The sequence below is a fragment of the Scyliorhinus torazame genome, chromosome 1, assembly GCF_047496885.1.
Source record: "Scyliorhinus torazame isolate Kashiwa2021f chromosome 1, sScyTor2.1, whole genome shotgun sequence".
Classification (NCBI taxonomy): Eukaryota; Metazoa; Chordata; class Chondrichthyes; order Carcharhiniformes; family Scyliorhinidae; genus Scyliorhinus; species Scyliorhinus torazame.
The window spans coordinates 248,894,544-248,914,382 of NC_092707.1; the positions used below are offsets into that span (position 1 = coordinate 248,894,544).

The following is a 19,839-nucleotide window of genomic DNA, read 5'->3' on the forward strand; positions in this document are numbered from 1 at the left end:
GGATGTGTTGTGCTCCATTGAATCTGATGCACCCAACCTCCAAATCAGGATTACCAATTTTTGAACACAATCCGGATCTCTCCTCTCGCGTCTCGCCAGGGACCGGGCTCAGGGACACATCCTACCCGGCTCCCTTCTGGAAGGACAGGATGGACGACACACCATGGAACAGGATTTTGGCAAAGTGAAGGCGGACCCTCACCAGAGGAAGTGCTCTTTCAAGTGTAAGATTCTCCTTTTGCGCCTCAACAGCTCTCAATAAAGTAGCCCACAATTCTCAAAGTGAGCTTTAAAGATCTGCACTGCAGAGCCAAGATCCTCAACAAAGACAAACATCTTCAATGGCGACCATCCAGATGCACGCAGTGCTACCATGGTGCGAGCCTGCTCTGTAGCAACTGCATCACTGCAAACTGGGCCCCACTCTGACCACCATGAACAAATGAGGATTTCAATATTTTATCACTACTCTTAGTCAACACACATCTGCTCTTGGTCAACAAAAATAAGGAACTTCCAGGGACATAGCACACACCATGTAACCCAGGAAAAAAACAAATATGATGTGTGCACCAGGATGAAATAACAGATTAAAGGATGAGGCCGAGGCTAATGCTCTGGAGGCATGTGTTCAAATCCTACCATGGTAACTGGTGGAATTTAATTGCAATAAATTAATCTAGTCTCAGTAATGGTGACCGTGAAACTTTCATTGATTTGTTATTAAAAAAAACACCTGATTCACTAATGCCCTTTACAAGGAAGAAAATCTACCATCCTTACCTGGTCTGTCCTACATTTGTGATTTTAGACCCACAGCAATGAGGTTGACTCTTACTGCCCTGTGAAATGGTAATTCTGGATGGGCACCAAATGCTGGCCTTACTAGCGACACCCACATCCCATGGAATAAATTTAAATTATTTAACTTTCTTGATTTGAATCTGTCTCCCACACACCTGGACAATACATTCCAGGCCCTAACCCACCCAATGTCTTTTTAAAAACGTTTTCCTCATATCACCATTGCTTCTTTTGCCAGACACCATAAATCAGAGCACTCTGGTTCTTAATTCTGCCAACAGGAACAATATCTTCCTCTCGCTGTCGTGTCCAGACTCATAATTTGAAAACCTCAGTCAAATCTCCTCTTAATCTACACTTCTCCCAGATGAATATCCCTAGCTTCACCAATCTGTCCATATCATTGAAGTTCCTCATTCCTGGAACCATTCTCGTGAATCTTTTTTGTACCCGCACTGAAGTCACCATACCCTTCCTAAAGTGTGGTTCCCTAAACTGGACACATGACTCCAGTTGAGATGAAACCGTGTTTTATATAGGCTAATCTTAACTTCCTTGTTTTTGCACTCTGCGCCTCCATTAATATATAGTTCAGGGTCTGATAAGCTTTTTTAAGTACCTCCTCAACCTCCCCAACTGCCTTCAATGACATATCCCCCCCGAGTGTTCCTGCACCCTCTTTAGAATTGTACCCTTTTAATATTGTTTCCTCTCACTCTTCCTACTAAAATCACTCCACACCTCTCTACATTAAATTTAATCTGTCACTTAGGCTGGCTGGTGGGATGGGAGCACATGTCCTCTTCAAGTTCGCATTTCGCATCCTTCTAAGATTTGTTTAATCAAGTCCAGGTCATAAATGTATATCGAGGAAAAGCTGAAGTCCTATCAACAACCCTGGGGAACCGCAAAAACCTTCCTCCTGTCCAAAAGACAACAGTTTGCCACTATTGTTTCCTGTCAGTCAGCCCCCCCCCCCCAAAATGCTACTGCCCCTTTTTATTCCATGGGCCCCACCCCCCCCAAAATGCTACTGCCCCTTTTTATTCCATGGGTTGCAACTTAGCTGACTGGTTATCGAATGCCTCTTTGGTATCGTTGTACACGTGAATTGCATTATCCTCATTAGCCCTCTCTGTTACTTCATCAAAAGTTAATTAAACGCGATTTGTGTTTTAATTAATCACCATTTGACAAAGTGACTGTTAATATTGTCCTCGAGTTATGGCAAAGCAGGGGCAGCACGGCGACGCAGTGGTTAGCACTGCTGCCTCGTGGCACTGAGGACCCGGGTTTGATCCCGGCCCGAGGTCAATGTCCGTGTGGAGTTTGTACATTCTCCCTGTGTCTGCGTGGGTCTCACCCCGACAACCCAAAAACATCTGCAGGGTAGGTGAATTGGCCACGCTAAAGTGTCCCTTTTTGGGGAAAAAAAATAATTGGGCACTCTATTTAAAAAAAAAAAATAACTTTATGGCAAAGTCCATATGATTTTTAATCATGCTCTTAAGAGATATTGGAATATTTTATGTGCCTCTCTGTCATTCATATGTGAATATATACATCTTATCATGTCTTTCAAGCTTTCCAAAATTCTCAAGTAGGCAAGGACAGCAAAAGTTCTGCATCTGGAAAGATCTCAACAACATTAGTGAAATGTATGACCAGTTTGCGATGGTGTGGTTGAAGAATGATCATTGGAGAGTATGGTGGGATAAGTCCCTACTCTACGTTTTAACAGTTCTAAAGTATCTATGTTAGGATCCCGCATGAGAACCCAACTATTTTCAATTTGTAAAACTGAGGAAATGTTACTGCACCCCAGGAGTGATAACACTGATCTATAACTTTTATGTTAAAACAAACTTTAATTTAAACACCGAATTAGCAACAAAGAAATAGTTTTACAATTAACAGTTGCAACAGTTCTTAAGTAAAAGAAAAAACCTTAAACTTCCTAAACATGCCACTTTATTCCAATTAAGCAAACCAATATATTTCAAATACCACTCATGAATAAAATTAACAGCCAGTTTCCTACTTGCTTTTCTCTGTGCCAAATCTTTGAACCAAACTGAAACACAGCTGTTCAGATGAGAGTTCTCGGACCAACTGACTTTTCAGACAGACCTGACTCCTCCCATTAACTACATCATCTATACCCAAAACATAAGGAATACTTTTGTCTCTTCTCACAAGCTGTCTCTTGACTTCTTTAGCCAGAACCAAATACACTGCCTCTCCTACATTATCTACACCCCAGGGGTCCTGCTAAGCTAAAGAATATTCCATTAGCTAGCTATTTGTAAAGAAGTAAATGGTTCTCAAGATCTATTAGCAGAACACTTCACCAGCAAATCAATAATCACCTCACTTTTACAACACCCTAATCACCGCTCTAGCATTCATACTATTTGTATGCACCTTAACCCAAGTTTTAATAACATTACTGCAAGAAATATAAAATATGACAATTCCATGCATTCATAAGATTTGTAATGTCCAACTGTATGGGTAACCAAACCTGAGAATTATACTAAACTGAATTTATCAGCCTAGATTATGTAGCAACATCTAAGAATGGGCTTTGGAGTCCTGGTCTGAATAAAGAAATAACTTGTATTTATGGCTCATAGTTTTATGACTTCAGGATGTTGCAAATAATTTTAGTCAGGTCAAAATAATATTTTATTTGGTAATTATATAATTTTTTAAAAGGGCTACTTTTTGATTTTCAGGGCTCCGTTTTCGTTGTCACTATGTCTTTTAGGTGATGCAGTCACTTGGTACCGCTCCCTTCTGCATTGGTGGTTGCATTTTTTTAGGGTTTCCTTCTTTAACACCAGATAGTGCAAATATCAACGTAAAGATGCTAATGTATGACAGCTCATTCAATTTCGAGCCAAGGATTTAGCAAATCAAAATAGTATGCTAACCATGTGTCAATGCTAGATTAAATTCTTATTTTGCAAAGTAATGTCTTTATTTGGCTACACATGGTTGTGCAATTTGCAATTGTAAACAAAGATCAGGGGCGAAATTCTCCGGAAACGGCGCAAATCAGTCGGGCATCGCGCCGCCCCAAAGGTGCGGAATGCTCCGCATCTTTGGGGGCCGAGCCCCAACCTTAAGGGGCTAGGTCGGTGCCGGACGAATTTCCGCCCAGCCAGCTGGCGGAAAAGGCCTTTGGTGCCCCGCCAGCTGGCGTGGAAATGACATCTCCGGGTGGCGCAAGCGCGGGAGCGCCAGCGGCCGCTGACGGCTTTCCCGCGCATGCGCAGTGGAGGGAGTCTCTTCTGCCCCGCCATGGTGGAGACCGTGGCGGAGGCAGAAGGGAAAGAGTGCCCCCATGGCACAGGCCCGCCCGTGGATCGGTGTGCCCCGATTGCGGGCCAGGCCACCGTGGGGGCACCCCCCGGGGCCAGATCGCCCCGCGCCCCCCCCCCCCCCCCAGGACCCCAGAGCCCGCCCGCGCCGCCTTGTCCCGCCGGTAAGGTAGGTGGTTTAATCTATGCCGGCGGGACAGGCATTTTAGCGGCGGGACTTCGGCCCATCCGGGCCAGAGAATCGCGCGGGGGGCCCGCCAACTGGCGCGGCGCGATTCCCGCCCCCGCCGAATCTCCAGTGCCGGAGACTTCGGCAACCGGCGGGGGCGGGATTCACGCCATCCCCCGGCGATTCTCCGACCCGGCGGGGGGTCGGAGAATCTCGCCCCAGATTTATCTAAGATTCCAACTATGCAATGAAACTGAACTCAAATAGGCATAAGCTGTTTAGGTAAGTTTTATAAAAGGCCAAATGAGTCTGCATAGTTCTCTTCTAATTTCTCATTGCCTTTACAGACACTACCCCATCCACACCACCACCACACAAAATTAAAATGTTACGGATCTTCTCTCTGCTGGTTGCTGCCCATGTTCTCTGAAGACCTTCTGGACCTAATTGTAGCCTCCTTTCTGCTTGCCTCCGTCTCTTTTATAAAAACCTAGACCTCACCCTGGAACCAGAGGATGTTGAAAGTTTGATTCAAACTGGCCGTTGCGGTCCTGGAGAATGTAGAATGTTACAGTTGAATGGGTCATTGCCCAAGATGATTACTCCAGCTCATCCAATGACCGGTTCCCTACCTTCTGCCTTTGCTGCAACTCCAATCATAGCTTCTTTCTCTGGAAGAGCAGCAAGCGTGGGCAAGAGGAAATCTGTCACTGGGGGAGCTGGGACAACAGCCTGGGAGAGACAGAATTTGAAATTGGAGGAGCAACTCCTTACATTCTCCCACACTTCAAGTTAAACTGAATATTGTTTCTCCGCACCCTGTGCTTTCAAATCTTCAAGACTGGACCGGATGGACAGAACGGTGGCAACCTTTCTTGAATCTGTCGCCCCTGTCTTCACTTTTTTTTTGTGAGCTACTGGTGGTGCAATTTTGCCCCACTGCCACCCCTTTATTTTGAACCCTGAAGCCAATTAACCCGTAATGAAGTGTGAACACTGCTGGAGGAAGTGGGAGAGCCAGTTTATGCACAGCAAGTTCTTACAAATAACAATATAATGATGACCAGGTGTTTCAGTGATGTTGGTTTAAGGAATAATATTGGCTAGGGTACCAAGGTGGAACTCCACTGCTCTTTGAAATTGTACCATGGGACTTTTTTTATCCACCTGAGAGGGAAGATGGGGTCTCACTTTGACATGTCACCTGAAAGACAATAACACATTTATTATTGTACTGGAGTGTAGGCTGAGATTATGCATTCAAGTCTGTTATAGAACTGGAACCTACGACCTGACTGGGTGTGAGAGCGCTATCTCTGAGCCTCCGTTAACTCAGAATGCGAATGCTACCCACTGAGCCAATTGCATATATATCCTTTTTTAAAATTGATGAGGGCATGAGTATTCAATATAGAATCTGTATGTGTGTACATGTCTTCAATTTGTAAAAAGTTGGGAACATTTATCAAGTATAGAAGTACAAAACTTAACAAATAAGGCAGTAATTAACAGGTTCAACAGGCTTTACTTCTTGATTCAACCTTTGAAGCAGAGAACGCAGATTCCGACCATGTATCTGAAGCCAAAGCAAATGTTGTATTCCTGTTTTGCCTGGAAAGCATTTTGTTCCCATGTTTCATGTTTCAGTAGAGCCCTTGAAACCAAACTAACTGTGCTCTCAAAGATTTAAGTGATGTTTCAAGTCCAGGTGATTTATTTCGTTCTCAACACAGTTTCCAATATAGAGGGGAAGGACACATCAGCTTTTCTCCTCTCCCTTTGCCTCAGCATGAAAGATTTCAGCTAAATGAACTGGAAGAATTGATTTTTGTTAATACTGTGTTTCTTTGTACGTGGTCAAAAGATAAAATTACTCCGATAATAGATTTGATACTGAACATTCCAGCATTTTTGCCATTTCTAATCTAAAACATGCAAAATTGCAAATTTGAAAATGGTTCTCCGGAGGAGTGGTGTGTACCTCTAAACATCTCCACTATGTTAAAAAGAAAGCCAGTTTACAAGGATTCCATGTTTTAGTTTCTCTTACCTTTTTTTCTCTCTCTCTCTCTCTCCTATTCATTCTGCCCCTTCCTAGTTGGAAAGTCCCAATCTGACCTTGTGTTTTGAGGTAATTATCTTAATTAAGTTGTTTGCATTTTGTATGTAGTTCTCCATGGCCAACTTAGTAGAAACCCAATATGGTCGTAGTGATCAAATGGAAACCAGAACAGGTTGTGCCCATCTAAATCCGACTCTATTTCTGTATATGCAAAAGTGGAGCATCTTAATTAGATGAAAGTTGATATGGTCTAAAATGCAGTTTTGAGAAAATTTGACCTGTCAACATGTTAAATTACTACTTTCCTTCCTCTAGTTCCCAAATGCTTTAATTTTAAATTTTCTAAGAAATGATAAAACCTATTCCCATTTTGAGTGCACATGAATGTTGAATCACCATAAAGAATAAATTGCAAAAAATATTAGACCATTAACTCTCGTACAGTTAAACATAAAAATTCTTTATCAAATCTGCAGTCGACTTTGAGATATTAATATGTCATTTTAACAGCTTTGTATAACAGTGCTTCTGAACTCCTATTGCACCTTTGGCAGAGAACCAAGTTGTGTTGTTTAGCATACACAAATGGAATAATAGCTGGCTTGGATTGTATTACATGGAGATAATGGATACCCAGGAGGGATTACTGTTCAGTAATTCCGTCAAGGGAATTCAGGTGGTATCGTAAATAACGTGAGTGAGAGATTAGCTGACAACCTTGAAATAGCTGCTGTGGAGGAGTATAAATAATCTGAGAGATGTACAGGCTAACGAAGTAACAATTTAAGGTAGGAATAGATCATTGATCTGTTCAGCTTATCCACTGAACTTCTTTCAAGGTGCCTTTGATTTATTCCTCAGTCTAATAACCCTAAAGTCTATATTTACCAATGGGACCTTATTCAGTTCCTTTCCGAATTGCAATCCCTGCTGGTTATCTTGATCCATCTATCACTGACAAAACTGCTCTTATTAATGTTGGAGGAACATTTCAAACTGATCTCCTGCACCCCTGAGTATTTTATTTGAACGTGTGAAACTCTATCTTTCAATGACGCAATTGTAATTAAAGGACTCTGATCACGTCATGATCTGCAAGTGTAAAGGTCAGACTGTTTATGTCATGTTATCTGAACCCCCTACAAATACAATTCCAATAATTTCAAATGGTCTTTGGTTATGTTCTTGGTCAGCTTTTGTCCTTGCATCCAACTTTGCAGAGCCATTAGCAGTACATTCCTTGTCCTTGGGCTTTCCGACAATAAAATGATAAGCTAGTAGGCTCATTCATTCGGAAGTATGCATTTGCAAATCTCTAGGTCCAGTTTATATTATATCATAAACTGCAGGGAGTTTGTCTTCTCTTAAAATAGCTGTATCCAGTTAAGATGTTTGTTAAAGTATATCTCAAAAATCCAATAAGGAATTCAGGGGAAATTTCTTTATTCAAAAAAAGGTTCAAATGCGGAATCTGCTGCCACATGGGTGGTTGAGATGAATGGCAGAGATTTAAGGATGCTAGGATAAATGCATGTGGCGGGGGGCGGCGGGAAGAGAATAAAGGGATATTGTGGGAAGAGGCTGGTGTGGAACATTAACACTGGAGCATAGATCTGTTGGCCGATTGGGCTGTTTCTGTGGAGTAAATTCAATGTACTCCTATGTACCTTGGTGGGGGAGGGGGTAAAAATCAACTTGGGAGGGGGCGTGCCGGAGTTGCACTTGGAATGGTTCCCCTTAATACACCTTGCTCAGTTTTCCCCCCCATTGACTTCAATCAGCGAGGGGTGTATTATAGCTGATCTGTTACTGACTGCTCTGTTCCTTGTCCACCCATTCAAAGAGAATTTCAACCCTTTAAACCCTGTCTTCATGGTTTTATCGTCTGTTGTTTACTTGCTGCTTCGTTCTTGCCATTCATGCATTGTTTGCTAGGGCAAAAAAGCACTGTTTTAGTATATTACCAAAACATGCACTATACAACCCCGTATGAATCAGTTTATTGTTTATTTGCAAGTCCCTTCATTCGAATTACTGGTTAGCTCAAATTTGGTTTGTGTACCATTTTAACAGCAGTTTAATTTGAATTTTTTGGGTTCAGAATTCTTTTTGCCAGCTTTAAGGCAGCAGCAGTAGAATAGAATGCTTTATACGTTTTTATAAGGATGGAATTTTCAAACTGAGTTAAGTATGCCTTGCCACAATGATGGTTCATTGAATAAACCTTCAATAGTATTCCCTCATGGGGGAATCTAGAACTAGGGGATTCTTTTAAAGGCATGGAAACTCTCATGCAAGATGGAAGTGAGGAAGAATATCTTCTCTCTGGTTATTAGTCTTTGGAATTCTCTTTCACAGAGAGCAGTAGAGGCTGGGTCATTGAATTTATTCAAGGCCGATTTAGACAGATTTTTGATCTACAAGGAAGTCGAGGATAATGAGAGTAGGCAGGAAAGTGGAATTAAGGCCACAGTCTGATCAGCCGGATATTATAGACCGGTGGAGCTGGCTTGATGGGCCAACCCTCTTGCTGCTATTTCTTTTTTAAAAATAAATTTAGAGTACCCAATGATTTTTTCCCAATTAAGGGACAATTTAGCGTGTCCGGGGTGGCAAAGTGGCGCAGTGGTTAGCACTGCTGCCTGACGGTGCCGACGTCCAAGGTTCGATTCTGGGTCACTGTCCAGCTGGAGTTTACACATTTTCCCTGTGTTTGTGTGGGTTTCGCCCCCACAACCCAAAGATGTGCAGGACTGGCCACACTAAATTGCCCCTTAATTGGAAAAAAATAATAATTGGATACGCTAAAACAAAATTTTAATTTAGCGTGGCCAATCCACCAACCTGCACATCTTTGGGTTGTGGGAGTGAAACCCACGCAGACACGGGGAGAATGTACAAAATGACCCGGGGCCGGGATCAAATCCGGATCCTTAGCACCGTAGGAGGCAGCGCTAACAACTGCGCCACTGTGCCGCCCCCCTGATGCTATTTCTTATGATTTACAATTATGGGATGTTTAAGGTCCAAGTAAACCATTAGAACAGGCAGTCAGGGCTTTGATTTTAATGTTGTATTAAAAAAAACCTATGAAGACAGACGTAAAAAATTGTGTTCAAATCTTGCATGCATGTTCAAGTCTCACTGTTTGGTTCAAGATATATGAAAGTTGTTATCTGAAAAGGAGATGGAACAAATCCAGCCAACCATAAGGATGTGATTGCAGTGGACGGGGTGCAGAGGCGATTCACCAGAATGTTGCCTGGGATGGAACATTTAAGTTATGAAGAGAGGTGGGATAGGTTTGGGTTCTTTTCTCTGGAGCAGAGAAGACTTGAGAGTGCGACCTGATCGAGGTGTGCAAGATTATGAGGGGCAGGGTGGCAGTTGTTCCTCTTAGTTGAAGGGTCAGTTAAGAGGGGACACGAGTTCAAGGTGTTTAGGGGGAATTTGAGGGAAAACCTTTTTACCCAGAAGGTGGTGAAGGTCTGGAATGCACTGCCTGGGAGGATGGCGGAGGCAGGTTGCCTCACATCCTTTAAAAAGTACCTGGATGAGCACTTGCCACGTCATAACATTCAAGGCTAAGGGCCAAGTGCTGGCAAATGGGATTAGGTAGGCAGGTCAGGTGTTCTTTATGCATCGTTGCAGACTCGATGGGCCAGAGGACCTCTTCTGCACTGTATTATTTTGTGAACAATAACCAAATTAGTTTTAAATTTGTGGTAGTAAAGATATTGGAATCCTTACTCAAAGATATGATAAAATCTCTGGCTAAGTTAGTATAATGAATGCGGCATTTATTAGTTGCAGAATTGTTAAAACAATCATAGCTCCTATAATATACAAATTATTCTCTGTATTTTGTGATCATCCTAAAGCACTGCTCTGTGTCCCCTCTTCCCCTCTCCCTTCCCAGTAGTCAAGGTAGGTGCTGGGTATGGGTTCAAACCCAATAGTATCTTCAGTGCTGTCCATATGTATGATTACCAATATTGAGCTAAGTGAGGGCTGTGATATTTGTTTTTATTTACCTCTGCCTGTAACCCACGGATACTGAGTTGCTTGTACCTCATTTGTTGTCCTAACCTGAATCTAGGATTGAGATGGGAGCCTTCCTGGTGTCATTTCCCTAAGACATGAAGGAAGGAGATCATAAGCTGTTAATCAAACCGTACCTTTTTACTTCTTTAAAAAGAGGACTTTGCTGAACCAAAGGATGGCTGTCACAGGTCACATAATTCACAAGTTAGTTGCAGGAAAAAAATCTCAACCTTCACCCTTGTGGAATCTCTCACTTCTCATTGTGAGGACACTTGGAATTAACAAAGCCAAGGTCCTGCAGAAAAGTTGTACATCCAGCCTGGACTATAACAAAGGGAGAGCCATTGAAACTTGTTATACCTGCAGAGGCACTAAACACAAACATCTATCTTGTAAGGTTAACAATGGATTCTGACCAGAGGCATAAAAACTGGTGCTTAGTTGATTTTTGATTTGATGTATTGTCATATGTACCAAAGTACAGTGATAAGTATTTTTCTGCGGCCGAGGAAACCTACACAGTACGTACATAGTAGACAGAAAGAATAATCAACGGAGTACATTGATAAATGGTACATCGACAAACAGTGATTGGTTACAGTGCGGGTCAAGTGCTGGAACAAAGGGCCAAACAAAGCAAACACATGAGCAAGAGCAGCACAGGGCGTCGTGAATAGTGTTCTTACAAGGAACAGATCAGTCCGGGGTGAAGTCGTTGAGGAGTCTTGTAGCTGTGGGGAAGAAGCTGTTCCTATGTCTGTTTGTGCGGGTCTTCAGACTGCTGTACCTTCTGCCAGATGGAAGGATCTGTAGGAAGGCAATGCCTGGGTGGGAGGGGGTCTCTGATAATGCTGTCTGCCTCCCTGAGGCAGCAGGAGATGTACACAGAATCAATATGCGGATGGCAAGCCTGTGTGATGCGTTGGGCTGAGTTCACCACACTCTGCCGTTTCTTGCGATCTTGGACCGAGCAGTTGCCATATCAAGCTGTGATGCAGCTGGATAGGATGCTCTCTATTGCACAACTGTATCATTAATGAGCCATGTCACATGACCTAAGACCTTGGCCTTTGGAAAGTTTTAATATATTTTGAGACTTCCAACTCTCTCTGCTGTCTAAACTCCACTCTGAAGACATCAAAGCAGGACTCCAGGCTGACCAATCGCCTGTGTCAAGTCTAAGCTTCCTCTAACCCTGTTTCTCTGCAAGATTCCTGCCATTGTCTGCTGGACAGACCAGCCTCTGTATACCAACATCTTGCTGCGTCAGCACGAGCTGAACTTGGCTCATCTGTGAAGGAACTCTGATATTCTGGACTCTGGCAATGCTGTGAACTGATTTCCACACTTGTGGTCCTTTTTTCCTTAAGTTACTCAAAAAGTTTAAAAACTCCTCTTTTCTACTTTTCCAATGTGTGCAAGTGTGTGTGAAGTTGCAATCATTTCCTGAGTTTGAATGTGTCAATACTTATGATTTAACCCTAATGAGAGTTTGCTGCGAGTCACTTAAAAAATTTACCCCTCAAACAGAAAGTTTGGGGAAACGGGTCACAGTCTAATTAAAAAAATTAAACATCTCTGCTTATGTACAGATCGCAAAGAAATTTTCAGTTTTGCCTCCCTCCCTCTCTCCTTCCATGGGTGGCATTGTAGCACAGTGGGTAGCACTGTTGCTTCACAGCGCCAGGGTCCCAGTTTCGATTCCTGGCTTGGGTCACTGTCTGTGCGGAGTCTGCACGTTCTCCCCGTGTCTGCCATGGATTTCCTCCGGGTGCTCCGGTTTCCTCCCACAAGTCCTGAAAGACGTGCCGTGAGGTGAATTGGACATTCTGAATTCTCCCTCCGTGTACCTGAACAGGTGCTGGAATGTGGCGACTAGGGGATTTTCACAGTAACTTCATTGCAATGTTAATGTAAGCCTACTTGTGACAATAAAGATTATTATTATTTATGTAACACTGGTCTTTATGGTGGATAACCAAACCAAATAGAGCATTGCTGTGTCGTTCATGCTATAACTTTGGGGATATGTTGGGCAAACTAACGCTACAAGTAACCAGTGTTTGAAGATAAACATCCCATTGTCTGATTAATTTTGTAAGCACTTTGCTGACTTGTTTCATCATTTAACTATTGGTGATCATGTGCTAAAATATTTGGCTAGAATTCAGTATGCAAGATAAACCAGTTCATGCTGACCAGCTTTTCTTTTGGGAAAGGTCATAGTTACCCTTTTCATAGAGCTATTAAGTCTGAATCTGAGATTTTAAAACCATTCATTGCCCTTGTATCCATTTACTTTTGCTTTGTTTTTTGAGATTTTTACAGTTAATTAGAATTACAAAATGAAATCTGATTGCAGGCAGAGAATTCACTTTATTCACTATGATGAGTATAATGCTGAGTTCCTTTCTCAAATGACTTTTGTTTCTTTTGCTTCAATTTTTTAGGCGATCACGGTTGTTGTACAGAATCAAGAAGCTAGCTGTGTGGTTGTTAGCTGTGTACATATGCATTCCTTTCGTAGTAAAACTGTGTCCAGCTATTCAAGCAAAGCTGGTCTTCTTGAATTTTGGTGAGTATAGTATGATGTGCCACTGAGTAGCAATTCATTGAATTGGACCAGTTATATCTTGTATAATTTTCAGCAGTCTTTAGTGGTGTGCCTTTAGCCATTTAGACTCTGAGCTCTAGAATTCTCTACTTAAGTCCCTCTACCTTTCTACCTGTGTCTATGCATTTAATACCATTGTGTCTACTCCTTTAAGACCATTTTTACAACCCACTCCTTTGAGCAAGCTTTTGGCCATCCCTCCTAAAGTCTCCCTTTTTGACTAGCTGACAAATGTCTTTGCTTATATAAGTACAGGGATAGGCAGTTCAGTCCTTCAGGGCTTTTCCACCATTCAGTTAGATCATTTCATGCCTTTTGAAGAGCCTTTTGGCTTTTTTCTACGAAATAAGTAAATGTTTTTGAGATGTGTACCTTTTCCTTTGAGAATTTAGTCCGTGCACCCTTTTGCAATCCTTTTATACCTGTTTTATCCTGTGTTCGCTGCTCCTACTTTGTATGCAGCTGCTAATCTCCACACATCTCTAAAGCTAATGAAGTTTTTTGATCAAAGCTCTAGTTCTGTACGTCCCAAATACCTCCAGATCGGTAAATGTTGGTTTGCTCAGTATTTTGTGAGACGTCCCAATGTAGATCTTGATGTCACTGTTAAGTGTTTGAGAGACTGTATTTGTCATTTAAAATAGCTGATGGTTTAACATCCATATATAATTTAAGTGGATCACTACTTTTGAGCAAATGTTGCTATTTAATATCTTGCACCTTCAAATTAAATAGTCACATTCCACTGTTGCAAAGGCTCTGGGACCCAGATAGACGAATGAAAGTCTCAAGTGTCACTCACTTTAACCTAAATATACCTCTGGAAAAATGCATCCATGTTGATCTGTCTTAATGATGTACAGTTGCTTGTATTATTCTACAGGGCGGCACGGTAGCACAGTGGTTAGCACTGCTACCTCATAGCACCATGGATCCAAGTTCGATTACAACCTTGGGTTACTGTCTGTGCAGAGTCTGCACGTTCTCCCCGTGTTTGCGTGGGTTTCCGCCGGGTGCTCCAGTTTCCTCTCACAGTCCAAAGATGTGCAGGTTCAGGTGGATTGGTCATGCTAAATTGCCCGTAGTGTCCAAAAAGGATAGGTAGGGTTACTAGGTTATAGGGATAGGGTGGAGGTGTGGCTTGAGTTGGGTGCTCTTTCCAAGGACCGGTGCAGACTTGATGGACAGAATGGCCTCCTTCTGCATTGTAAATTCTATGATTCTATTTTTTTTATACAGCAAAGGAAGTAAGTTTTTGTTAATCAGTACAAGATAATAATACTGTGTTCGTCCCTCTTCCACAGTTGCTTAATGGTTATTCAAAATGTTCATTTTGTATTTGAGGGATTGTATAAGGAACTTCTCCATTTAGAACTGAGTCCTACAGATCAGGAAGGCCCCAGGTTTTTCCTGTGGCCAGTGCATCATGAACGGCTAATAGATGAAACAACAATTGGCTATAACTCCCCAGGATTAATGAATTGAAAACCAGTCAGAGTCTGTTGCTATTATAACAGGACTACATCTGCTACCTCCCCATGATTTGAACAACCAGCTGATACTTGCTGTGAAGGTTCACAGGTGAACAGTAGCCATGAGGTACTTGAGGGAGATCACTGTCCTTGGAACCACATCATTATATGTCGAAGAAGAGGGCAAAATAGTGTTTATAACTTGGGAAATGTTTGATGGGATTCTAACCACAAAATTCAGCAGGACTTCAGAAAACAGTGAAATATTGAGCTGGATTCTCCGTTGCTGTGATTAAGTGCCGTCGACAGTGGAGAATCTGAGTTGCTTCACGACAGGAAAATCGGCACAATCCCTCACCGATTCAGGTACCAGTGATGGGCTAGCACCGGCACCGTGTGGGACACCCGCGGATTGTGCGGAGAATGGCCAGAGAATCGCCGGATCCTGGGCCGCGTATGGGCAGGGCTGACGAGCTGCAGCCGCAGACGTCTGACGAGCTGCAGTCGCGCACGCCTAAGCTCCCACTAATCGGGCCGGGAAACATGGCTCCGGCCATGCTGGACCGCGTACCCAACTCCACAGCCCATCCCCTGGCCACTGCCACCACTTCCCCAGCCCTAGCAGAAGCCCCCCGGCAGGGATCCCGGCCGAGTGTGGCGGTGCTGGACACATGGCCCATGACGTCGGGAACTTGGCCCATCGAGGACGGAGCTTCGCCCGTGGGCCGGCTGATGACGAGCCAACGGCGTTGTGACTGCGCGCAGCCCGATGATGCCGATTTGGAGGGGGCGGAGCATCACCAACTGCCCTCAAACCGGCACCTGCCTGGATTCCAGCGTCAGAAGCCATTCTCTGCTCGATCGCTGATCCCAATTTCAATGTCGGACAATGGAGAATCCCGCCCATTTTCTTTTATTTTTCAGCAAATACCTTTCAGCGTTCACTGGAAGAACTTCTGTGACAGGAACTTGAATGTTTCACAATTTGACAGGCAAAATATCGATTAGTTTGCAAATATAAATGTCTTGTGGGATACTGTTTTGATATTTAAATATTAGAAAATATCCAAATGGCTTTCAAAAGTAACAACAAATATCAAAGGTGCAGAAAATTAATCCTATCTTTTCTGCACAAGAGTGCATTTGTAAAGATTTTGATTCACGAAGGAGATTACAAAGGGAAATCATTGTGGATTTGAGTGAAATCGCATGCAAGTGCTTTGACGTGATGTTTATTATAACACACAAGTTTTTATCAATGTCCCTTTCTTTCATAGTGCGGTTACCATATTTTATTGACTTGAAAAGGCCACAGGACCAAGGGTTGAACCACACATGGAATTTTTATCTTAAACCTGAAGAGAAAATTACTGTTGGCGCTTGGTAAGTGAGCAGAGACTGGCAAAAGATGGTAGAAAACGGAAAGACTGAAGATGGTGGAAATTTGTCTTGATTTCACAGATGATGAAGAACTTACTCTGAGGTTTGAGTGCTTTCCGTTATTGTTACAGTATCAGCTTTGGCAAAGTTGGTTGCGCACACACCTGAGGCAGAAGATTGTATCCGAGTCCCATTCCATGCACCAGAGCATGAACTATAGGCTGACACAGTGCAGAACAGATGGGGTGCTGCACTGTCGGACATTTTTCCAGATGAGGAGAATGCAGAGAAGCTTCAGTATGATTTGGACAAGTTGAGTGAGTGGGCGAATGAACAGCAGATGCAGTATAATGTAGATAAATGTGAGGTTATCCACTTTGGTAACAAAAACAGGAAGGCAGATTATCTGAATGGCTATAGATTGAGAGAGCGGAATGTGCAATGAGATCTGGGTGTCCTTGTACACCAGCCGCTGAAAGTATGCATGCAGATGCAGCGGGCGGTAAAGAAGGCAAATGGTATGTTGGCCTTAGCAGGAAGATTCGTATACAGGGAGAGGGATGCCTTGCTGCAGTTATACAGGGCCTAGGTGAGACCGCACCTGACACATTGTGTGCAGATTTGTCTCCTTATCTGAGGAAGGATGTTCTTGCTATTGAGGAAGTGCAGCGAAGGTTTACCAGGCTGATTCCTGGAATGACGGGACATATGAGGAGATCAAGTCGGTTAGTATTATATTCGCCGGAGTTTAGAAGAATGAGAGGGGATCTCATTGAAACCTGTAAAATTCTAACCGGGCTATACCGGGTAGATGCAGGAAGGTTGTTCCCGATGGCGCGTAGTCCAGAACCAGATCGCTGTCTAAGGTTACGGGGTACACAATTTAGGACTGAGATGAGGAGAAATGTCTTCACCCAGAGAGAGGTGAAGCTGTGGAATTGTCTACCACAGAAAGCAGTTGGGGCCAAAACATTGTATGCTTTCGAAAAGGAGCTTAGATATAGCAGTTGGGGCAAAAGGGATCAAAGATTATAGGTGAGGAAAGCAGGAACAGGTTACAGAGTTGGATGATCAGCCATGATCGAAATGAAGGGAGGAGCAGGGTCAAAGCACCAAATGGCCTACTCCTGCTCCTATTTCCTATGTTCGTTGTTCCTTCTCTGTGATGGTCTAATGGATTTTGAAGAATGAAGCTGAATTATACCAGCTCTCAGACGACGGGAATGGAGGTGGACATAGGACATAGACGTAGAACATTACAGCGCAGTACAGGCCTTTCGGCCCTCGATGTTGCGCCAACCTTTGAAACCACTCTAAAGCCCATCTACACTATTCCCTTATCATCCATATGTTTATCCAATGACCATGAAAATGCCCTTAATGTTGGCGAGTCCACTACTGTTACAGGCAGGGCATTCCACGCCCTTACTACTCTCTGAGTGAAGAACCTACCTCTTGACATCTGTCCTATATCTATCTCCCCTCAATTTAAAGCTATGTCCCCTCGTGCTAGACATCAGCATCCGAGGAAAAAGGCTCTCACTTTCCACCCTATCTAATACTCTGATCATCTTGTATGCCTCAATTAAGTCACCTCTTAACCTTCTTCTTTCTAAAGAAAATAACCTCATGTCCCTCAGCCTTTCATCCTTTCCTCATAAGATCTTCCCTCCATACCAGGCAATATTCTGGTAAATCTCCTCTGCACCCTTTCCAATGCTTCCACATCCTTCCTATAATGCGGCGACCAGAATTGCACGCAATACTCCAAATGCGGCCGCACCAGAGTTTTGTACAGCTGCAACATGACCTCATGGCTCCGAAACTCAATCCCTCTACCAATAAAAGCTAACACACCATACGCCTTCTTACTAACCCTCTCAACCTGGGTGGCAACTTTCAGGGATCTATGTACATGGAGGTTCATTGTCACTGACCCCCTGCAAGGGAAGTTTCCATGGAGGCAGGTTGATAGTTTGCATAATTTAAAAAAAAATGTAAACATTTTATTGAGGTATTTATGGTTTTATAACAATAACAGAAGAAACAATGTACATACAAATATAGACATAGTGCAAAAGCCGTCTTCCTCCATCACAGGTCCCACCTTTTCTAACCCCCTACTCTAAACTAAACAACCCCCCCCCTCCCTTCTGCTGACGGTTAATTTTCCCCAAAGAAGTTGACGAACGGCTGCCACCTCCGGACGAACCCTAACATTGACCCTCTCAGGGCGAACTTGATTTTCTCCAGACAGAGAAAGTTAGCCATGTCAGTTAGCCAGGTCTCCGACTTCGGGGGCTTTGAGTCCCTCCAAGCTAATAATATCCATCTCCAGGCTACCAGAGAGACAAAGGCCAGATCATCTGCCTCTTTCTCCTTCTGGATTCCCGGGTTTTCCGACACTCCAAAAATCGCCACCTCTGGACTCGGCGCCACACTTGTTTTCAACACCTTGGACCTGACATCCGCAAACCCCTGCCAAAATCCCCTAAGCTTCGGGCATGTCCAGATCATGTGCACATGGTTTGCTGGTCCTCTTGTGCACCTATCTTCTACCCCAAAGGACCTGCTCATCCGGGCCACTGTCATGTGAGCCCGGTGAACGACCTTGAACTGTATCAGGCTGAGCATGGCACATGATGTGGACGCGTTGACTCTATGCGTCACCCAGAGACCGTCCTCTATCTCTCCTCCTAACTCCTCTTCCCATTTGTGTTTCAGCTCCTGGATCTGCGTTTCCTCTGACCCCCATGAGTTCCTTGTAAATGTCCGAAACCCACCCACATTCTGGAAACTACCCTGTCCTGTACCCCCTTGGTGGTAGGAGCGGGAAGGTTGAGACCTGCCTGCGTAGGAAGTCCCGCGCCTGCAGGTACCTAAACTCATTCCCTCCCGTCAATTCAAATTTCTCCTCCAACTCCCTCAGGCTGGGAAAGCTCCGCTCTATAAACATATCTCCCATCCTCTCGATCCCTGCTCTCTGCCATCTCCGGAACCCTCCACCTTGCCTCCCTGGGGCAAACCGGTGATTATTGCAGATTGGAGACCAGACCGATGCTCCCTCTGCTCCCACATGTCTCCTCCATTATCCCCAGACTCTCAGGGCTGCTACCACCACGGGTCTGGTGGAGTACCATGCCGGCGGGAATGGCAGATGTGCTGTTACCAACGCCCCCAAACTAGTGCCCTTCCATGATGCCGCCTCTACTCGCTCCCACATCAAACCCCCCCCCCCCCCCCCCCCCCCCCCCACCAACCACTTCCTAATCATGTCTATATTCGCCGCCCAATAATAATTACTAAAGTTCGGCAGCACCAGCCCGCCCTTCCCCTGGCTGCGCTCCAGCACCCCCTTTTAAACTCGTGGGGTCTTACCCGCCCATACAAAGCCAGAGATCACCTTGTTGACCTGTTTAAAAAAGGACCGTGGAATAAAGATGGGGAGACACTGAATCACAAACAGGAATCTCGGGACGACCCTCATTTTCACTGTCTGTACCCTCCCAACCAGTGACAGTGGGAGCATGTCCCATCTTCGAAAATCCTCCTTCATTTGGTCTACTACTCTGGCCACATTTAGCTTGTGCAGCCGTTCCCATTCCCGCGCCACCAGGATGCCTAGGTACCGGAAGCTTCCCCCACCACTCTAAACGGCAGTTCCCCCAGTCGCCTCTCCTACCCCCTTGCCTGGATCGCGAGCGTCTCACTTTTCCCCATGTTCAATTTGTAACCCGGAAACCGGCCAAAATCCCCCAGAATCCTCATAATTTCTTACATCACTTCCAGTGGGCCTGACACATATAAGAGCAGATCGTCTGCGTATAGTGAGACTCTGTCCCCCCCCTCCCCCGGACCAGCGGCTCTATGGCCAGTGCGAACAACAGCGTGGAGAGGGGGCATCCCTGCCTCGTCCCCCGGTGCAGCCTAAAATAGCCCGATGTCAGCCTGTTCGTCCGAACACTTGC

The 19,839-nt window shown here is 44.2% G+C and overlaps 1 protein-coding gene across 1 annotated transcript in view; it reads left to right on the top strand.

Annotated features, from left to right (window-relative positions):
• Window positions 1–19,839, top strand: part of abhd12 (abhydrolase domain containing 12, lysophospholipase) — a 168,221-nt gene that overhangs the window by 12,497 nt on the left and 135,885 nt on the right. The window contains exons 2-3 of the mRNA XM_072504536.1: window positions 12,856–12,980; window positions 15,769–15,874. Coding sequence (XP_072360637.1) covers window positions 12,856–12,980; window positions 15,769–15,874 — 231 coding nt within the window. The remainder of the gene's footprint in view (window positions 1–12,855; window positions 12,981–15,768; window positions 15,875–19,839) is intronic.